The 19,919-nt window shown below is 35.7% G+C and overlaps 2 protein-coding genes across 2 annotated transcripts; one reads left to right on the top strand and one right to left on the bottom strand.

The window, feature by feature from the left end:
* Positions 1–10,364: 10,364 nt before the first annotated feature.
* Positions 10,365–12,140, bottom strand: LOC118052597 (legumin B). The gene is made up of 4 exons (XM_035063592.1): positions 11,810–12,140; positions 11,473–11,723; positions 10,865–11,380; positions 10,365–10,754 (listed from the first exon to the last, which is right to left on the bottom strand). Exons 1-4 carry the CDS (start codon positions 12,138–12,140, stop codon positions 10,365–10,367), a joined length of 1,488 nt encoding a protein of 495 aa, XP_034919483.1.
* A 4,455-nt stretch (positions 12,141–16,595) lies between these two features.
* LOC118052596 (legumin B) lies at positions 16,596–18,459 on the top strand. Its single transcript, XM_035063591.1, has 4 exons — positions 16,596–16,926; positions 16,999–17,249; positions 17,338–17,847; positions 18,067–18,459. Exons 1-4 carry the CDS (start codon positions 16,596–16,598, stop codon positions 18,457–18,459), a joined length of 1,485 nt encoding a protein of 494 aa, XP_034919482.1.
* The last annotated feature ends 1,460 nt before the right edge of the window (positions 18,460–19,919 follow it).

Below are 19,919 nucleotides of genomic sequence, written 5' to 3'. Positions count from 1 at the left end.
AATCCAGTCGATTCTGTAAAACTCGGATGAAATCCAATCAAGTTAATTGTAATAATTTTTATTAAAAGCAGCCTTGGTTTTTTGATAGAACCGAGTTGATCCAAACTTATAGTTTGATCCAATTACCTAGAATATTCTTAACCAGATCAGCTGCTAAACTAGATTTGATGACTATGCTTTTCTGGATTCGTTGGGTAGTTAGTTTCTTACATTGATGTTTGAGCTTTTACTATGTGTATATGTGCGTGTCCATATTTGAATAGTGTTGCAGGTCGCTTGCCTCCATGTTTCTGACATTGTAGGTGAGTTGTTTTTGCATGCAAAACTGCGTGGCAGGAGATATATGTACACAATTTGCATGCAGCAGTATATATGTCTCAAAATAATCAGTATTTCACTGTAGTGGATTATCCACAATGTTAGAGTATAATGCCTGAGATTGTGACACTTGTCATAATTTTAATATAGTAAATAGTTAGTTAGTTATCTGAAATTAGTTAGTTTGTTATCTATAGCTTTATATATAACTATGTGTAATTACAAATTGATTAAGTGAATCTATCAGTTTGTTCTGCTCTCTCTCTAGCTTCTCTCTACATCTCTCTCTTTCTCTTTTTCTTTCTGATATTGATTCAATTTATAAGACTATAGTTTCTGTTTGATCAATTAATATAGCTTAACATATAGTACAATTTACAGTAAAATAAATATTGTTACCCATTTTTGGGTTCCTATACAAAAAATAAAAAAATACAAAAAAATATTCGGAAGGAATAAAAAAATATAAAAAAATAACATGAGTGAGAAAAAGATGCTGGAACACCCATAAAATGACTAGAAATTGGTTGAGGAGGTTCAAAAATACAAGAATTGAAATTTGACGTTATATTTTTTTACTGATGAGAGCCCTATTAATAAAGAAAATTCAAGTTGAGAAATAAAAGTCCAAAATAAGATGTTTATGGACTCAATTAAATTTTATTCAAGGTTTAATTGAATTTATGAAGGGTTTAATTGCAAGAAAATTAATTTTTTAAGTCAATTTAGGCTTTTATTGGAAGTAATTAAAGTTATGGGGTCCAATTATAATTTTGAAGAGTTGATTTGGTCAAATCAGGGGTTTAAGTGTATAATTATTGAAGTTTGGTGGCCAATTAAGGACCTAATTGAAACAATCCAAAACCAAGGACTAAATCGGAAAAGGCGATAAAATCAAGGGGTCTAATTATAAGTTTTCTGGGGGGCTTGATTACAAAATTGTAAAAAACATCCAAGGACCAAATCAGAAATATTCATTTTGAAATTTTGAAACGGCGCCGTTTCCACCATTAATGGTCTTCGAACAGCTGTGAATCGGTGACGATAATGGAAGGAGACGTTAGCAATGGAGACATCAAGGGGCGTGTTTAACGGCTATCATCCCCCTGCAAACCGTTATCAAGCCAGCCGTTACCAGCACAAAGCCTTCTCTGACCTATAAAAGCAGCAGAAGAAGACTGAACCAAAGGGAGGAGACAGCAGAAAAAATAAAACAGAAAAAAAGAGAGGAAACCAAGGAGGACGGAAAGGAGAAAGACGAGACAGAGAGAGAGGAGAAACAAGTGGGAGGAAAAGTAACGAGAGAGGAAAGGAAAAACAGAGGGACGGGGAAACCAGAGGGGAATGGCATAGGAAAGAAAAAAAAAGACAGCGAGAGAAGAGAAAATGCACTGAGAGAGCAGAGAAAAAGGAACTGAAGAAAGAGAAGAACAGGGGCAGAACATCATGAAAAAAACAAGAGAAACAGAGAAAAGAAAACAAGGAACAGAGGAGAAGAACTAAAACAGGCGAAAGCACAGAAGAGACCAGCCAGCACGCCTTCGCCATCACCTTCGCCCCTTTCGTTTCCACTTCCAGGTATGCGTTTTTCGTCTCTGTGCATGCGATTTCCTTTTGCATTTTTACTGTTCAAGTGAATTATAATTCACTTGAACAGTCAGCACTCACGCGTGCATCCTAAAACCGGCGGGGTCATTGGCTGGGTCCAGCCCAGCCACATGGGTCGGGCTGGGCCTAGCCCAAAAAAAAATATTCAAAACATTATTTCAAAAATTCTGTGATGTTCCGTAATTTTTTTTACTGCATTTTAATTAATACTGGTTTGTATTTTTATATTGTAAAGATATAAATTTGGTATTAAAATACATGGTTTTCGACAAAATCACAAAAAAAAAAAATTTTATTTTCATGCATACGTTCTAGTCTTTCAAAAAAAAAAAAAAAACTTATCATATTTCCATACAACAAAGATTCAAAAATTTGTATTAACATGTATTTTGGCTTTAATAACCAGTTTATTAAGGTCACGAAAACTAAGCCAATATTTCAAAATTTCCAAAAAACTTATTTTGTTTTCCTTTAATATCTAGGGTTATGATCTTATACGTAAGACGTATTCCGGATATTAAAATTCTTTTGTTGACGTTAGAACAGTTAGGTCATACCCGATAAGATAAGGATCTCTTTACTGAAGATGATTTTTTTTTTCTTAAACTATAGACGGACCAACAACTAGAAAACAAGACAAGACTTTAGATTTTATCAGACAATTAAACAATGCAGCTTACCTTAGGTAGGGCGTATTTGGGGTGCTAAAACCTTCCCTTTACGCAATCACTCCCCGTACCTGATCTCTGAGGCTAGTTAGGGTTCCTAGTGACCAAAATACTAGGTGGCGACTCCCATTCTATTTTTCCACTAATAAAAGACAAGAATCCCTTGTTTCCCCACATTTTCATGATTTGCTGTATTTAGATACATTTTGAGTGTAACAACCCGGCTTTCCAAGCCCAAAACATAGTAAATTTATATATATATATATATATATATATATATATGCATTCAATCCACATGGTGCCGGCAATCAATGGATCTAAATCCTCACATCATCAAAATATAATCCATACAATCAACATTTCATTTCAAAGTGAAACTTACACAAACACGTAATATTAAGGTTGCTTGATTTGAAGTTCATATTAAAAATATATACATAGACATGAGTTTGCAGTCTTATCCTACTAATAGTCATCACAATTTTAAACAAAAAGGATCTAATAAAAGTTATACATTCAATACATTGATCCATACAAAATACATTGTGATTTAAAATACATCTACATAATTCCTTGCAAAAGTAGGTTCCCGTGTATCGGGTTTCCTAGGCATCTCGTTGGTGTGAAGTCCCTGCAGCAGTACAAACATTTAAGAGAATGCAAATACTTAATAATAATAATAATGTTAACTAACGGTTTGGCAATTAAATAAAGCATTAACAAATATAATTTCTTCATGTATTTGCTATAACAACTAGTAGTACATATAGATACTCTAGTTTTCGGATGCCATTCGCCAAAACTAGTCATTCATTTGTCCCGGCCATCCATCCGGATTCCATGGCGAAAGCTGCGTCGTTGCCGATCCCAAAAATCGGCAGCAGAAACTGCATTGCTGCCGATCAAGGAATCGACAGCGAAAACTGTGTCGCTGCCGATTTCTGTATCGGCAGCGAAGACTGCGTCACTGCTGATCCAGAATCGGCAGCGGAATCTACGTTGCTGCTGATTTCTGTATCGGCAGCGAATACCGTGTCGTTGCCCATCCAGAATCGACAGCGAAGTCACTCTTTTATCCCGGCCATCCATCCATTTGGATGCCATTAGCCAAAGCTAATCATTCTTTGTCCCGGCCATCCGTTTGGATGCCATTAGCCGAAGCTAATCAATCCTTCATCCTGGCCATCCATTCGGACGCCATTAGCCAAAGCTAATCATTCTTTGTCCCGGCCATCCGTTTGGATGCCATTAGCCGAAGCTAATCAATCCTTCATCCTGGCCATCCATTCGGACGCCATTAGCCAAAGCTAATCATTCTTTGTCCCGACCATCCGTTTGGATGCCATTAGTCGAAGCTAATCACTCTTTTGTCCCGGCCATCCATTCGGATGCCATTAGCCGAAGCTAATCAATCTTTAATCAACATTTAAGCGTTCAACAATCTAATATCGGTTCTAACAATATGATAGTACTCAAGTTAAAATATTTCAAGATTCAACGTAAGAAAAAGAAAGGTGCAAGTCACCTACCTGCTCCACCTCTGGGTCGTTCCTGTCTTGATGATGGTCCAATCCTGACCGCACCACCTAAGACATCAATGGTCACAAATCAGCACAGTTGTATTTATTTTATTTTTGAATCATATTCATCATCACACTTGTTTCAAGAGTTCATATGTTCACATTCAAGTGTTTCATATTTTACACCATCATATCATGAAATTGTTACTAGCATTTAAATCATTCCTGCCTAGGAGGCTTATTGTAGGAATCGGCAGCGAGAACTGGTTCGCTGCTGGCTGCCAGTTCGGCAGCGACGACTGTTTCGCTAACGGCAGCCCGTTCGGCAGCGAAAACTGCATCGCTGTGGGTGCCACAGTTTCGCTGCACAACGCACAACTCGGTAGCAAATATCAATTCGCTGCAGGAAGTTCAGTTTTGGCAGCGAAACAGAACTTCGCTGCACAACACACAATTCGGCAGCGAATATCAATTCGCTGCAGGAGGTTCAGTCGCGGCAACGAAACAGAATTTCGCTGCACAACACACAATTCGGCAGCGAATATCGACTCGCTGCAGGAGGTTCGGTTTCGGCAGCGAAACAGAATTTCGCTGCGCAACACACAAATCGGCAGCGAATATAGATTCGCTGCAGGAGGTTCAGTTGCGGCAGCGAAACAGAATTTCGCTGCGCAGCACACAAATCGGCAGCGAATATCGATTCGCTGCAGGAGGTTCCGTTGCGGCAGCAAAACAGAATTTCGCTGGGCAATATATAAATCGGCAGTGAATATCGATTCGCTGCAGGAATTTCGGTTGCGGCAGCGAAACAGAATTTCGCTGCAGGAGGTTCTGTTGTGGCAGCGAAACAGAATTTCATTGCGCAACACACAAATCGGCAGCGAATATCGATTCGCTGCAGGAGGTTTCGTTGCGGCAGCGAAACAGAATTTCGCTGCGCAAGACACAAATCGGCAGCGAATATCGATTCGCTGCAGGAGGTTCGGTTTCGGCAGCGAAACAGAATTTCGCTGCGCAACACATAAATCGGAACCATCAATTTCAGCACATAGTTCTTCAACAAAAATTCCAGCAACAACATCACAACAGAACACATTAAATTTCAGCAACAACATCACAACAAAACACATTAATTTCAGCAACAATCATCACAACAAAACACATTAATTTCAGCAGCAACATCACAACAGAAAACGTTAAATTTCAGCAACAACATCACAGCAGAACACATTGATTTCAGCAACAATCATCACAGAAGAACACATTAATTCCAGCAGTAACATCACAGCAGAAAGAATTAAATTTCAGCAGAACACACACACACATGCATGCTGGCCTACCCATAGTTAATGCCAGCCTTCTACCATAATTGTTAGATGTTTTGAAATTGACTTTATTTCACTTCTGTTTGCTAGTTCTCCTAGTTGATTTAAGTTTCCCTCATAGCTGGCTTAGATCTTAGATCAATTTTTCTTAGGGTTTTTCTTCTTCATTTTCGTTTTTGATCTTAAGGGGGAGAGGAAAGGGAGTTTCATGACCAATACCTTCTGAATTTAACTAAGTTTGAGGAAGGTTTGACACTATTCTTTTCTCTTCAGCTGCTGGTTCTCCTCCTTCTTCTTCCTCTCACGTTTTCCAGCTCTCTTTTTCCTCTCCTCTATGCAGCTGCCCACTCCTCTCTCAAGGTCTCATCTCTCCCTCACAAGCTCACAAGGTAATCTCTACTTGTCTGATTCACGTTTCTGTTGTGAAAGGGGAAGGGAAGAATGGCATGCAGCTGCTGGTTTGGGAAGAAGATGGGTCATTCTCGCTCCCCTCTTTGAATTTATACTACCCATCAAATGAAATAGGTTGTTTGGGGGTTGGTTTAGGTGTGTCCTTATCCTTGTTTGGTTTATCTAAAACCAGTTTTACCCCTCCCTCCCAGCTCTGCGTCACTGTTGATTGAGAAATCGGCAGCGAAAACTGCATCGCTGCCGATTTCTGCCTCGGCAGCGAAAACTGCGTCGCTGCCGATCAAGAAATGGGCAGCGAAAAACTGTGTCGCTGTCGATTTCTGTATCGGTAGGGAAGGCTGCGTCGCTGCCAAATCCATAATCGGCAACAAAAAGCTGCATCGCTGCCGATTTCTGCATCGGCAGTGAAACCTGCGTCGCTGTCGATTTCTGCATCGGCAGCGAAAACTGCATTCATCATCATCTCTCTCTCTCTCTCTCTCTCTAAATATATATATTTTCTTTTGGGTGTTTACATTGAGGGGGGATGTTTTTGCCGCGATGACGCACACGTGCGACAGAATGGCAACTCCGCTGGGGACCTTGTGGACTAAGCTTTGTTTTTGTTTGATAATTGTGTTTTGTTTGGTTTGCGTGTTTTTTTTTTGTTAATAAGCTTATTTTATTTATTTATTTATTACACGTTTGAATTTCTGTACATTTATGTTCATGCATCGTATAGAACTGTCTCATGCATCATATACTTTAATTTTTGGAAAGCACACACAAGCTTCTAAGTTAGGTAGAGAATTAGCGATCTGTCATATGGCTATTGGTCAGGGTTCAGATGCGTGAAACACCCAACTCATATTTGAGTGTCTGCTTGGTAATGGTAGGCATACATGCCTTAACTGTTCCTTGCAACGCCCCCACACTGTCTTTACGAAGATCGTCACGAGGCAGATATGAGACCCTTTTGAGACTAGATAGTCAACTTACCTTTTGTCTAACTTAATGAATAGAACATTTACTTAGGTTGTGTGTGTTACCTTTTGTTTTGCATCAAAGTAAACCTTTCTTAAAGCATCTTGAACTCATCATATAGGAACATACTCATACATTTATCATCCATGAAACCAGGTTGAAACATAGGTCCCCAATTAAGATTTGCTACACCTGAAAGATGGAAAATGAAGAAAGAGCTCAATTGGAGGCCCATTATCAAAATGAAATTGAAAGCATCAAAGTTGAAGTAACTAGACTTACAGATCTGCTTGAACAAGTGTTGGGCTCCAAAAATGGAAAAAGGATTATTGCACAACCTCTTGTGAAAACACCATCAATCCATGTCCCAGGGACATCTCAAAACTTGGGTGCAAATTCAACGGCAGAACAATAATTTGTGCCTATCACCCCTATCCCCCTGGCAATAGATCCACTGATTTTATGAATTACGACAAGTTGTCTGCTTTGGAAGAGAGATTAAGAGTAGTTGAGGGTAATGACTGGTTTGATCCCATGTGAGCAGCTGAAGTGTGTTTGGTACCAAACATCATAGTACCAAAGAACTTTAGGATACCAGAGTTCATCAAATACACTGCATTAGAATGTCCAAACACTCACTTTTGATCTTACTGCAATAAAATGACCGAGGTGATTTATGATGATAGGATGCTGATATACTTTTTCCAAGAGAGTCTCACTGGATCTGCTCTGAGTTGGTACATGAGACTAGACAATATTAAGATTAAGACATGGAAAAACCTGGTAGACGCCTTCTTGAAGCAGTATAAATTTAATCTGGAAATTGCTCCTGACAGAACCATCCTAATGGCTATGGAGAAAGAAAACCAAGAGTCTGTGAGGGCATACGCGCAAAGATGGCGAGATAAGGCAACATATGTTCAACCTCCACTGGTAGAGACAAAATTGGTGACTTTATTCGCCAACACCTTTCAATCCCCTTATTATGAATATTTAATAGGAAGCTCAGCTCAACATTTCCATGAAGTTGTGAGGATTGCCGAAAGAATTGAACAAGCTATAAAGAGGGGAAAGATTGAAGGTTCTGCCATGAATTCCAGAACAATGATGAGAGATGACTCTGAAAGTGGATGAACAAGAGGCAAGTTGAGTGTGTGAAAGGTGATGTCATTAGCTATATTACCCCCCCGAAAATCTTTAGAATGACAAGTGATCGAAAATGTTTGGCAAAACACAGATATTGCCAAAAAAGCTAATCTAAGAATAGCGATGAATTGTCAATGGTATTAGAATTTTGCTATTTTGCATTTTGTTTTGGGATCACATCTTATCTCTTTGTTGGTTTGAAATAACAAGATGTTTCCTTTAAAGTTATTTTGGCAAAATATTTTGATCGAACTCCAACATGCAATTAATGCTAATCAATCCTGAAAGTTTAAAAGTATTTTGATTGCAGAAATGACTCGATGCTTGTTAAAATGATATGGGGTGCCCAAACAAATTTTTAGCTCACACATGAAACTGAATCACCCCCCTTGTAGCTAAGTCTTAGCAGTATGCATAATGACATGTAATGGATTCAGTAGTTATGGACTTGTGAATCAAGGTTCATACAAGTCCAAATCATTACATTGGACGGGGTCAAAATTTTATCATTACATTATATATATATATATATATATATATATATATATATATATATTCTTTTACATTATATTCCTTAATGTTTTTTAACTTAATTAAAAGTTATTTTTATGACTTTGACATGCATAAGAAATTTTATGAATTAATTACTATAAAATAAGAATTTTGGGTTTTTTGTTTCAAACCTTATTTCTTGTGACAAGTTTTTTATAAAGTTATAATTTTAAAATAAGAACATGGGTTGAATAAAAGTTAAAATACATATATAAGGATTTCAAATGATGTTGAGCATCCCACTACGACCGAGAATATGATATAAAGACGGTGGACAATAGAATCCAAGAAAAGTGTAAATTTCTATGAATGAAAATTGTTGTTATATGTGCTTTCTAGTTTTTTTAACTCGTAATTATTGTTACATACTAGAATAAGAAGCAAAGGAGTTAACTTGATTATTGCAACTATCATTTTAATTTATCAGGGAGGAATAAACTAAGTTAAATTGCTCAAGCTTTTGAACGGTTGTTTAAAATAACTTTTATAGACTTTTCTCCTAAGACTATTGTCGAGTGAGTTAAGATTATTTTTCGATATTAAATTTGCTTGATGGTAAGAAATTCATTAGAAAACTTTATCTAATTAATTTACTCACAATCTCCCTGATTCCTCTTAGTTTTAAAGGACATCAAATTTATTTACTTGGATTGAAATGATATTTATTTTACTTCAATGATTAATAGATTTATATGAATGGATGTTTACTGGTTGTTTAAGTTGTTTTTGAACTCACTAAATAAATCAAATTATATCGATTCAACTTCTATATGCATGATTAATTTTTTTTAATAGAAAAAAATTATCAGCATCTTAAAAATTTTATTTTATATTAAGAAAAAATATTCAACTTGCTGTATAGCGCATATTAAGGATATTTTGTTTTTCTAATTTTAGTATTGATAAACAATATAACTTGAAGGCAACTTCATATTCATAATTGAACCATATAAATCATCGAAATAAGCCGGATATTCGAACCAAACTTCCACTTAGACCATTTCCTTTCAAAGCAAAGTGCATAAATAATAACCTAAATTAATCCCATCAAACTCATTAAAGCCGGGTAATTCTAATTATTATTACTCAAATTTCATTATGCATGCTAAGAAATATTGAAAACTTTGCTCTTCATTCTGTGTTTATTCTTTGGTAACTTGTGACCACCTAATTTTATGGTTGCATTTGATTAATGTTTTTAAGACAAAAAGTATAAATATAGAAAATACATTAATATGTTTAGTTGAAAAAATAAAAAATATAGATATATAATAAATTTATTTTTAAAATAATTTTGATCCTTTAAGGATATGCTCCACTATCTTGGTCTTTTTTCTATATCAAGACAATGCGTAAATGTTTCCTCTCAACTCTAAGAGATAATACCAATTTAGTCCTTAGATTTTTGTCAAGATTTTTATTCAAGTCTTCATACTTTAATTTTTTTAATCTGAGCTCAAAGGCTAAATGTTAAAAACAAAAACTTCAAAACTATATCATTAAGGTTTATTTCAAAATAAGCAAAATCAATTGCTGCACTTTATCAGTGTCTATATATCCATAGATATTTCCTTTACATAAGGGCATATATTTAACATTTTATATATTTATTTATTTTCCTTTACCTGAATTAATCTCATAGATGGAAAAGCTTTTAGTTTTAATCAAATGGAAAGGAAAAATCATAGAAACAAAAGCAGAACCGACTAAAAAAACAGAGAACATTTTATTTTCTGCATAATACGAGCATAGTACAAGGAACAAAACCAGACCACATTTTATGCCCCTAAGTCTTATTTCTTTCTCCGTAGTGATTCATACATAAAGCCTCTTGCAATTTCATAGATGCAATCTTAATCCCTTCCATATTGTGATTGACGGGACGCACTAAGAACACCAACTTCATCCCTGTTGTTCTTAAGCCTCCTGGCATCTTCCCTTGAGATCTGGAATGAGTTTGCTACCACTTCTTCAGGCAAGGCCCGGATGGTAGAGACTCGTCCTGCCAATTGACTGATTTGTGCATTGTCATTAGTCTTGAATGATACCCACTCGAGCCCTTGGCTTCCAGCCTTCATCACCACTGCAAAGTTTTGTGGTGCTGTTACTACTTGACCCTTGCGAACTTGTCCATCAAATACTGCCTGTCCATTGTCTCCAACAATCTGAATCCTTCCATTTCCTCCTGTGATGTACATTATGCTGTGGGCATTGATGTTCCAATATGGTGACATCAAAGCATTCTACAGTACAAGTTCCCATAAATTTGATTTGTTATTTTTCTTTTAATAAGAAAAGGTACTGTAATGTGAAAAAAAAATAAAATAAATGAAGGTTGCATGGATTTTCTTACTTGGTAAAGGACACCTCTCTCAGCGCTAAGCTGGACATGTCGAAGGATGGGGAGATTGAGGCTGTTGACAGTAGTGAGGCGTCCGGCACGTGGATTAAACACATCAGCATCTTCTGGATCATTTATGTTGATCTTCAACCTGGCTGTGCAGAAAGTTTCCTCCACACCGTTGTCCTCATGACGACGACGTGTGCTCCTTCGGGATTCTTGTTGTCTTTCTTCCTCCTCTTGACTCTGTCGTGGACTGATCACATGAAGTTCATGCTGAGTTCGGACAATGATTCCTCTGTTATCATTTTCGTTCTGCATCCTTCTTGCTAGTTTGGTGTCAATGTTGAAAGCTTCTGCAAGGATTTGCTCGTTGAAACCGCTGAAGACATTGCGAGATCTTTCTTGCTGTTCTCTCCGACTTTCGTCTTCATATCGGCGTCCATGTTGACCTTCATATTGGCCTCTCTGGTATGAGCTTCTTTGGCTTTGTGATTCTTGTCGTGGGTTTCCAGCCAGGAAAAATTCCTGAAAAGGAAAATTAATGTTTGCTTACGAAGTAATCCTTGTTAATTTGCTTATTTTATGACATCGCACGCTTGAATTTTTATGATTCTTACCCTGAAATCCTGATCAAGCTGGTTGGCAGGATTGCTTGTGTCGAGAAGTTGAACAAGAACGAGAGGTGAATCACCATTGTTATAAAACCAATCAGCAACTCCCGAAGGCAATGCAACTACATCACCCTCTCTTACTTGTCGAACCTTCTGGTGCTGGTCTTCGGAGCTTTCTCTTCGATCTTGAGAAGAATTTCCTGATGATTGGAACGTCTCTGGACAGCCAGGAAATACAGCTCCGTGAATGCCCCTACCTACATTGACACCAAAAAGAGATATTAGTTTAGTGTAGATGGGAGATTTTATCATATTAAGTAGAAATAATTGATTGCATGCATGCCTTGTTCTACAAAGATGAGCTTAGGTGCATTGGAGTACGCAGGCAACAAGAGGCCTCGGTTGTTAATGGTATGACGGATAACTACAACTCCAGCGCACTGAAACTGCTCATCATTCTCGTCCCAAATCTCAGTGACACCAGCCTCTGATCTGATCTTTCGAGCAGGCTCGAGGGCATTGATCCTATCAATTTGACATTCGCTATGTTGAGAGCGTCGTTGCCCCTGCTGTTGCCGGCCATGTCGTGAGGATACTTGCTCTATTTGTGCAAAGCAACAATTGAAGAGAACAAGAAAGCAAAGAGTAAGAGATAACAAAGAACAAGAACCCATGCTTACTGTAGTTCTTCTACGGTGTTGTGGAATTTCAGGGTTAAGTGGGCTGGTATTTATGTGCAAGATTGTGGGTTTCGCATCTGGGACGTGGCAATTCGGTTTGCTCAGTTTTTGCTAATACTTTCTGCATGTAATTTTGTCCTTTCTTTTGCATGTCTGCAATTCCCTTTCTTGCTTACACATATTTTCTTTATGGGTACGTGTTGCATAATGTAATCGCATTGTTCTAAAATCTTTGTCGTTTATGGCGTGCATCAGGCTGGCTTGAGACGAAGAGAGACGTAGGTTTTTCCATGAATATTTATAAAACATGGTACTGCTAAGCGGCTTGATTTAGTGGCTTGTCGATTTGGAGTTCGACAAGTTTGAGATCTTTTTTGAAACATTTTATTAGAGATTGAGGTAGTTAAATTTTGATAACTTGGAAGATTAACTAAAAACCCAGTTAAAAAAAATTCTCTGTTTTTTTTTCAGCAGCCATGCTTTCATTTTGTTTTTTTTCTACTTCTTTAACTATCATCTTATATGCCAGAAGTCAATAAAATCTCGACTATAATTTTAAAAAAACTAACAATCCAGTCGATTCTGTAAAACTCGGATGAAATCCAATCAAGTTAATTGTAATAATTTTTATTAAAAGCAGCCTTGGTTTTTTGATAGAACCGAGTTGATCCAAACTTATAGTTTGATCCAATTACCTAGAATATTCTTAACCAGATCAGCTGCTAAACTAGATTTGATGACTATGCTTTTCTGGATTCGTTGGGTAGTTAGTTTCTTACATTGATGTTTGAGCTTTTACTATGTGTATATGTGCGTGTCCATATTTGAATAGTGTTGCAGGTCGCTTGCCTCCATGTTTCTGACATTGTAGGTGAGTTGTTTTTGCATGCAAAACTGCGTGGCAGGAGATATATGTACACAATTTGCATGCAGCAGTATATATGTCTCAAAATAATCAGTATTTCACTGTAGTGGATTATCCACAATGTTAGAGTATAATGCCTGAGATTGTGACACTTGTCATAATTTTAATATAGTAAATAGTTAGTTAATTATCTGAAATTAGTTAGTTTGTTATCTATAGCTTTATATATAACTATGTGTAATTACAAATTGATTAAGTGAATCTATCAGTTTGTTTCTGCTCTCTCTCTCTAGCTTCTCTCTACATCTCTCTCTTTTTCTTTTTCTTTCTGTGATATTGATTCAATTTATAAGACTATAGTTTCTGTTTGATCAATTGATATAGCTTAACATACAGTACAATTTACAGTAAAATAACCACTTTACTCTTTAAAAACTATCAAAAGATAGAATATATATATATATATATAAGGGTACAATAACATTTTTATATTTTTTTGCATAGTATAATTACACCTATGACCATAAAAAAATAAAAAGAAGAAGAAGAAGAAAAAAGAAGAAAAGGCTGATGTCTAAGGGGCATTTTTGAATTTTTATATTTTTCAGTGTAATTACCAAATAGCCCTTGGGGTCAATTTTTTTTTTCTAAGGGCAAGGGGTATTTTTTGTTTTTCAAACCTTGATTTTTTCGCAATTATCACATGGAGTCAAGGGCCTTTTGGTCATTCTAACATGTTTATACTATGTAATTACTGACTAGCCCTTGTAATAAACTTTGTCTTGCCTAAGGTCAAGTGGTATTTTTGGTTTTTTAATCTCATTTTTTTGGAATTATCACATGAGGTTAGGGGTATTCTAGTCTTTCTGTAATTAAAAGAAAATAGAAGACTCTTGCACGTTTTGAGAGGCTCGTGAGGCGTCTCTTAATGGGCATTAGTGATCTTCAGCGAAAACTATGAAAAAACATTGAAAGCAAGAAATCTCTATGAAAATTAGCAAAAACTCTTTGAAGCTTGCTACTTCCTTTGTTTTTTTTCTATTTTTATTTATTTTTCTAGTTTTTTTTTGAATTTTTATTTATTTCTATTGTTATTTTATGATTTTTTTTTATCTTTTTAACTTATGTCGGGATTAGCTACTATTCAAACAATTTTGTAAGTTATTTCATCATAGGCTGAGTAGTCGTGTGGATGCTCGTTAAGAGCTTCTTGTGTTAATTTAATCTCATCGAGAGAATTTAAGTCTTTCCAATGTTAGTGCTAGGATGCTTGTTTCTTGGTACAAGGCATTTTATGGCCTATTCTTTTTTGAGCCTAGAACAAGGTTTAAAATCCATGTTTGATCCGATATCATTACCTTATCAATTATCTAGAAAAGAAAAATTTAGGATTGTTTCTCCTTTTTTTTTTCCCTTCTATTTTAAACCCTAATTTAAGTTTGTTCCTAACTTTGGATGGTGTAAGCCTGAAAAAAACTTGTATAGAATTCTTTTTATACATAAACTTGTTTATAATCTAAATGTGAAAGAGATTTTATTGTACCCAAGACTCAATTTTTAATTCATTTGAATAGTTTAATTACAATGTTGTTCTTAAACCAAAAAAACCTTTGAGCTACATATTAAGGGTAAAATGGCTTTTTCACCTTAATACAATTATATTTTTAAATTATATGGGGTTAGATCAGTAATTTCTTTTTATTTTTTACATTAAAATTACTAATTTAACCTTAGAATAAAATAATTTAATACTTACTACTCAAGAATTTTTTTTTTTAAATGGCGTAATTACTTTGATGCTCTTAAATAACTTTTTTTTTTATTAATATTTTTTTAGCGATTTCATCCTTCAAAATTAAATTTGTTGAGAGATAAGTTTTTTGGTTAAACCCAAGTCAAGATTTTCACAAATTGTAGGTTTTAGAGATTATACCAGGTTTAGATAGTTCACCCGATTTGTCTTGGTTTTGTTTCCCTTTTATTCTTATTTTTAATCATGTTTTTGGGTTTTCTTTTCTTTTCTTTTTTGTTTGATTTTTATTTGGTTAGCCCTTTATAATTGTTTTTCAATTTTACTCATACCTTTTTTTTTAATCTATAAATGATCTATCAAATTACAAATATTTTTCAATTTTATCCCTTATGATTTTTTAACCTTTCAGATTTAGTATTCATTATTTTAATTGTTATTTATTTTTTTTTTGGATTATTTTAATTTTTTCTCAAATTTCATCCTCCTTAGGTGTTCTTCTCTCAAGTTTTATCTACATTCTTTTTTTTTTCAAGTTTTTTATTAATATTTTTTCAATGATTTCATCCTTCAAAATTAAATTAATTAACAATTAATCTCCTTGATTGAACTCAAGTTTAATATTTAACTAGTTACAAGTTTTTAAGATTAGACTAGGTCTATGAGGTTTGTCCGAGTTTCCTTGATTTGTTTAATAATACGAATATGCTTAAATATGGTTCTTTTTATCCTTTTTTTGCTAGTTTATTTTTAGCTGTTATTTTCTTTCATATTACTTAAATTACCACTTAATCTATTTACACAAGACTTAGATTTTTTTTACATCAAAAAAGAAATTTGCTCAGCCCACAGCGAAACATGGACAACATATCTAGTGTCATGTATAGCTAATTCACTTTTTTCAACTGTATTTTTTAACTTAAATACATAGGTGTTCGATCATATTTCTTTTTTTTTTCCTGGTTCACTTTTTGTCCATGGGGGATCTTAATTTGTAGTTTTAAACTGTCAAATATGCTTAACATGTTCTTTCATTTCATTGAATTGGAGTTCAAGAGTTTTTAGTCTTCAAACCATTTAGATCATTTATAGTTGATTAGAGGAAGCCACAACAAATTTTGGAAGCACCAAAAGTCTCTAATACTGATGCTCTACTTGCCGCCGCCACCCATTCTAATCCATTAATGGTGTCATTTCTTGATGATGTCAGTAATGGAGGGCTGGTATTAAGGAAATCGCCAAGTACTTTGATGAACTTCAATCAAACTTTATATTAGTCGAAAAATTTAATTAAACAAGTTTAATTAAGTGCTATAAGGATGAATAAGATATTGGTTAACCTCTTACAAAAACTTATAAATCCATTCTGAATTTTTATTTTTTTTCTCATTGGTGGATAATCTTAAATTGCATACATTTACACAAAACCCAAAAAAAAAAAAATACAAAAACATACCAACAGGAAGAAACACATATACAGGACAAACTCAACTACGAACGATTGAAGCTGCTTGCCATGTAACAAATCCATAAAACAGTCCTTGTGGATCCCTCTATGTCTGTAAGCGTTCATCGAACATAACGCCCACCATTTACACCAAAGATGTTCGAATCACCACGTACCCATGGAGAAAATGTACGTGTAAGCAAGAAAGAGCATTTGCAGACATGCGAATCGAAAGGACAAGTTTACATGCAGAAAGCATCAATAGAAACTCTAGTCTTAGCTATTTTCGCCACGTCCCAAATCCTCAGCCCACACTATTTCGCCTATAAATACTAGGGCCCTTAATCTTGCCATAACACAGTACCATACTAAAGAGTTTGAACAAGCATGTCTTCCTCTACTTTGTTTTCTCTTACACTTTGCTTTCTTGTTCTCTTCAATTGTTGCTTTGCTCAGATAGAGCAAGTGACCTCGCGACATGAGCAGCAACAAGCGCGACGACGCAGCTCTCAACATAGCGAATGCCAACTTCAGAGGATCAATGCCCTCGAGCCTGCTCGGAGGATTAAATCAGAGGCTGGTGTCACTGAAATTTGGGACGAAAATGATGAGCAGTTTGAATGTGCTGGTGTTGCAGTTATCCGCCATACCATTCAAAAGCGAGGCCTCTTGTTGCCTGCATACACTAATACCCCTAAGCTTGTCTATGTAGAGCAAGGTATGCGCTTAAATATTCTTTACCATTTCACAGTTACAATTAATTAATGTACTTCTGTTGGTGTCAATGTAGGAAGGGGCATTCAGGGAGCTGTGTTCCCAGGCTGTCCAGAGACATTCCAATCATCAGGGCAGTTTTCTCGAGATGGAAGTCAAAGCTCCGAAGACCAGCACCAGAAGGTTCGACAGGTAAGAGAGGGTGATGTGGTTGCCTTGCCTTCCGGAGTTGCTGATTGGTTTTATAACAATGGTGATTCACCTCTCGTTCTTGTTCAACTTCTCGACACAAGCAATCCTGCCAACCAGCTTGATCAGGATTTCAGGGTAAGAATCACAAAAAATCAAGCGTGCGATATCATGTAACAAGCAAACAAGGATGACTTTATAAGCAAACATTAATGTGCCATTTCAGAATTTCTTCCTTGCTGGCAACCCACAACGAGAATTGCAAAGCCAAAGAAGCTCATACCAGAGAGACCAGTTTGAAGGTCAACGTGGACGCCAAGACGAAGATGAAAGTCGGAGACACCAGCAAGACAGAAACCGCAATGTCATCGCCGGCTTCGATGAGCAAATCCTGGCAGAAGCTTTCAACATTGACACCAGACTAGCAAGAAGCATGAGGAACGAAAAAGATAACAGAGGCATCATTGTCCGAGCTGAGCATGAGCTTCAGGTGGTAAGTCCACATCAGAGCCGAGAGGAAGAAGAACGTGAAATTGAACACCGAAGGGGACGAGGTGGCAGATTCAATGGCATAGAGGAAACTTTCTGTACTGCTAGGTTGAAGCACAACATCAATGACCCAGAACGTGCTGATTTCTTTAATCCACGCGCTGGACGCCTCACCACTGTCAACAGCCTCAATCTCCCTATCCTGCGATCTGTCCAGCTTAGTGTTGAGAGAGGTGTTCTCTACCCGGTAAGAAAGTCTATGCACCCTTCATTGAATTTTTTTTCTTGACATTACAGCAATTTCTCTTGTTACAAAAAAAAAAAAACTCACAAACTGGGTTCATGTGGATCAAAATTGTTTCATTGGCGATGTGTATTGTAATCCCTTGGAGTATATACATGCTGTGCTTAATTTATTATGAATTTCCTACTAATGTTCGTCCTTGAATGTGATGATGCACTGTAGAACGCTTTGATGTCACCACACTGGAATATGAATGCCCACAGCATAATCTACATCACCAGGGGAAATGGAAGGATTCAGATTGTTGGAGACAATGGACAAACGATATTTGATGGAGAAGTCCGCGAGGGTCAAGTAGTTACAGCACCACAAAGCTTTGCAGTAGTGAAGAAGGCAGGAAGCCAAGGGTTCGAGTGGGTATCATTTAAAACCAACGACAATGCACAAGTGAGTCAATTGGCTGGACGTGTCTCCACCATCCGAGGCTTGCCGGTGGAAGTGGTGGCAAATTCATTCCAGATCTCAAGGGAAGATGCTAGGAGGCTTAAGAACAACAGGGAGGAAGTTAGCGTTTTTAGTCCTTCACAATCTGGAAGGAGTGATGAGATTGCATAAATGCAATTGTAAGCTGAACAAGCAAGAGGCTGTTTGTCTAAATCAGTAGAGAATGAAATAAGCCTAAGAGGGCATGTAATGTAGTCTTGTACTATGCATGTTTTATGCGGGAAATGAAATGTTTGCTTTCTTTTCTTTTTTTTTTTTTTTTTTTCAAACCAACTAGTTTTGATTTGATAAGGTTTAATTTTTTAAAACAAAAATCAGTTCAAACTATTTTGATTTAGTTTTTTCTAATTTGAGTTTGGTTTGATTTAAATTTTTTTTTTTGTTCTAAGTTTAAAAAATTAACTGAACCAATCATTTTTTTTTAATTTTAATTAGTTTTTTTTACCTTTTATTTTTTTAATTTAATTAATTTTTTAATTTTTTTACTCATCTTCGACAAAAATTCTTCCAGCTACGGCTACTGCTTCAGGTTTGTATAATAACACTGCCATCATACACACACACACACACACTGGTGCCTTGAGGCAAACATGCTCATATTTGCGGCAACAATGATTGATTTAATAACTTATGTTCCTTATAATTTCTTCATCTTCTTCTTCCTCCCACCACCATTTTAGCATCTTCTTCTTCCAAGTTCCAAGTCCTTTAGTTTTTTACACTTGGGTTTATTTTCTTATTTTAAAATCCATGATAAAAAGTACTAAATAAATTAAATTAAAATCTCTTCATTTCCTTCTTTTCCATAGTAATCATTTCATCTATACATTTCAATTAATATTAAAGAATTAATTCAATTTAATAACTTATACTGTTAGGTGAGGTTCAAGATATAATTTATATTATTCTCTAATATATCCTCTCAAGTAAAAATTCTTGAAATTTAAAATTTACACAAGCTCATGCTATCTTGTGATTAATTTTTATAAAATAAATAGAGATATAAAATTTAAATTTGTGACCGCTGCTTAATTATCAAGATTGTAATCTAAACTATTGAATATTATATTAAAATTTATGTAAAACACAATGGTTCTCAACATGTGCTTTTGGATATTATTAACTCTATTTGTATTATATTATTTTAAAAAATTGAAAAATGATTAGATATATGAGAATTGTATTCCTCTCTCTCTTAGAAAATATTAGATCTACTACAGTTTCCTGAATAATTCATACAAAATTGGGCAATTAGAGTTGTGTTTACAATTTGCTACTTCAAGAAGTGGGTGACGAAGTCTTTGCCTAAGCCAATTGCATAAGTGCTTACCTCATGACGTCTCCTTGCGCCCACAAAACTCAAATAAAATGGTTCAATTGGCATTGGTATTTTGCCGATGCTGCCATTGTTTTCTACATGAGCATGACCTAATCTGAGGGCGAGTTTAGAATGTCGGATGATAAAATGCCCGATGTTGGTCCAGCTATTAGATTTTAATATAAGAATAATAAAAAAATCACAGGGGCCCCATCAACTGCATTAAATATCTTTAATTTGTGTTCATCTGTAT

This window comes from Populus alba, chromosome 19 (assembly GCF_005239225.2).
Source record: "Populus alba chromosome 19, ASM523922v2, whole genome shotgun sequence".
Lineage (NCBI taxonomy): Eukaryota > Viridiplantae > Streptophyta > Magnoliopsida > Malpighiales > Salicaceae > Populus > Populus alba.
Note: the sequence above shows the minus strand (reverse complement) of the source record. Positions and strands in the feature narration are given on the sequence as shown.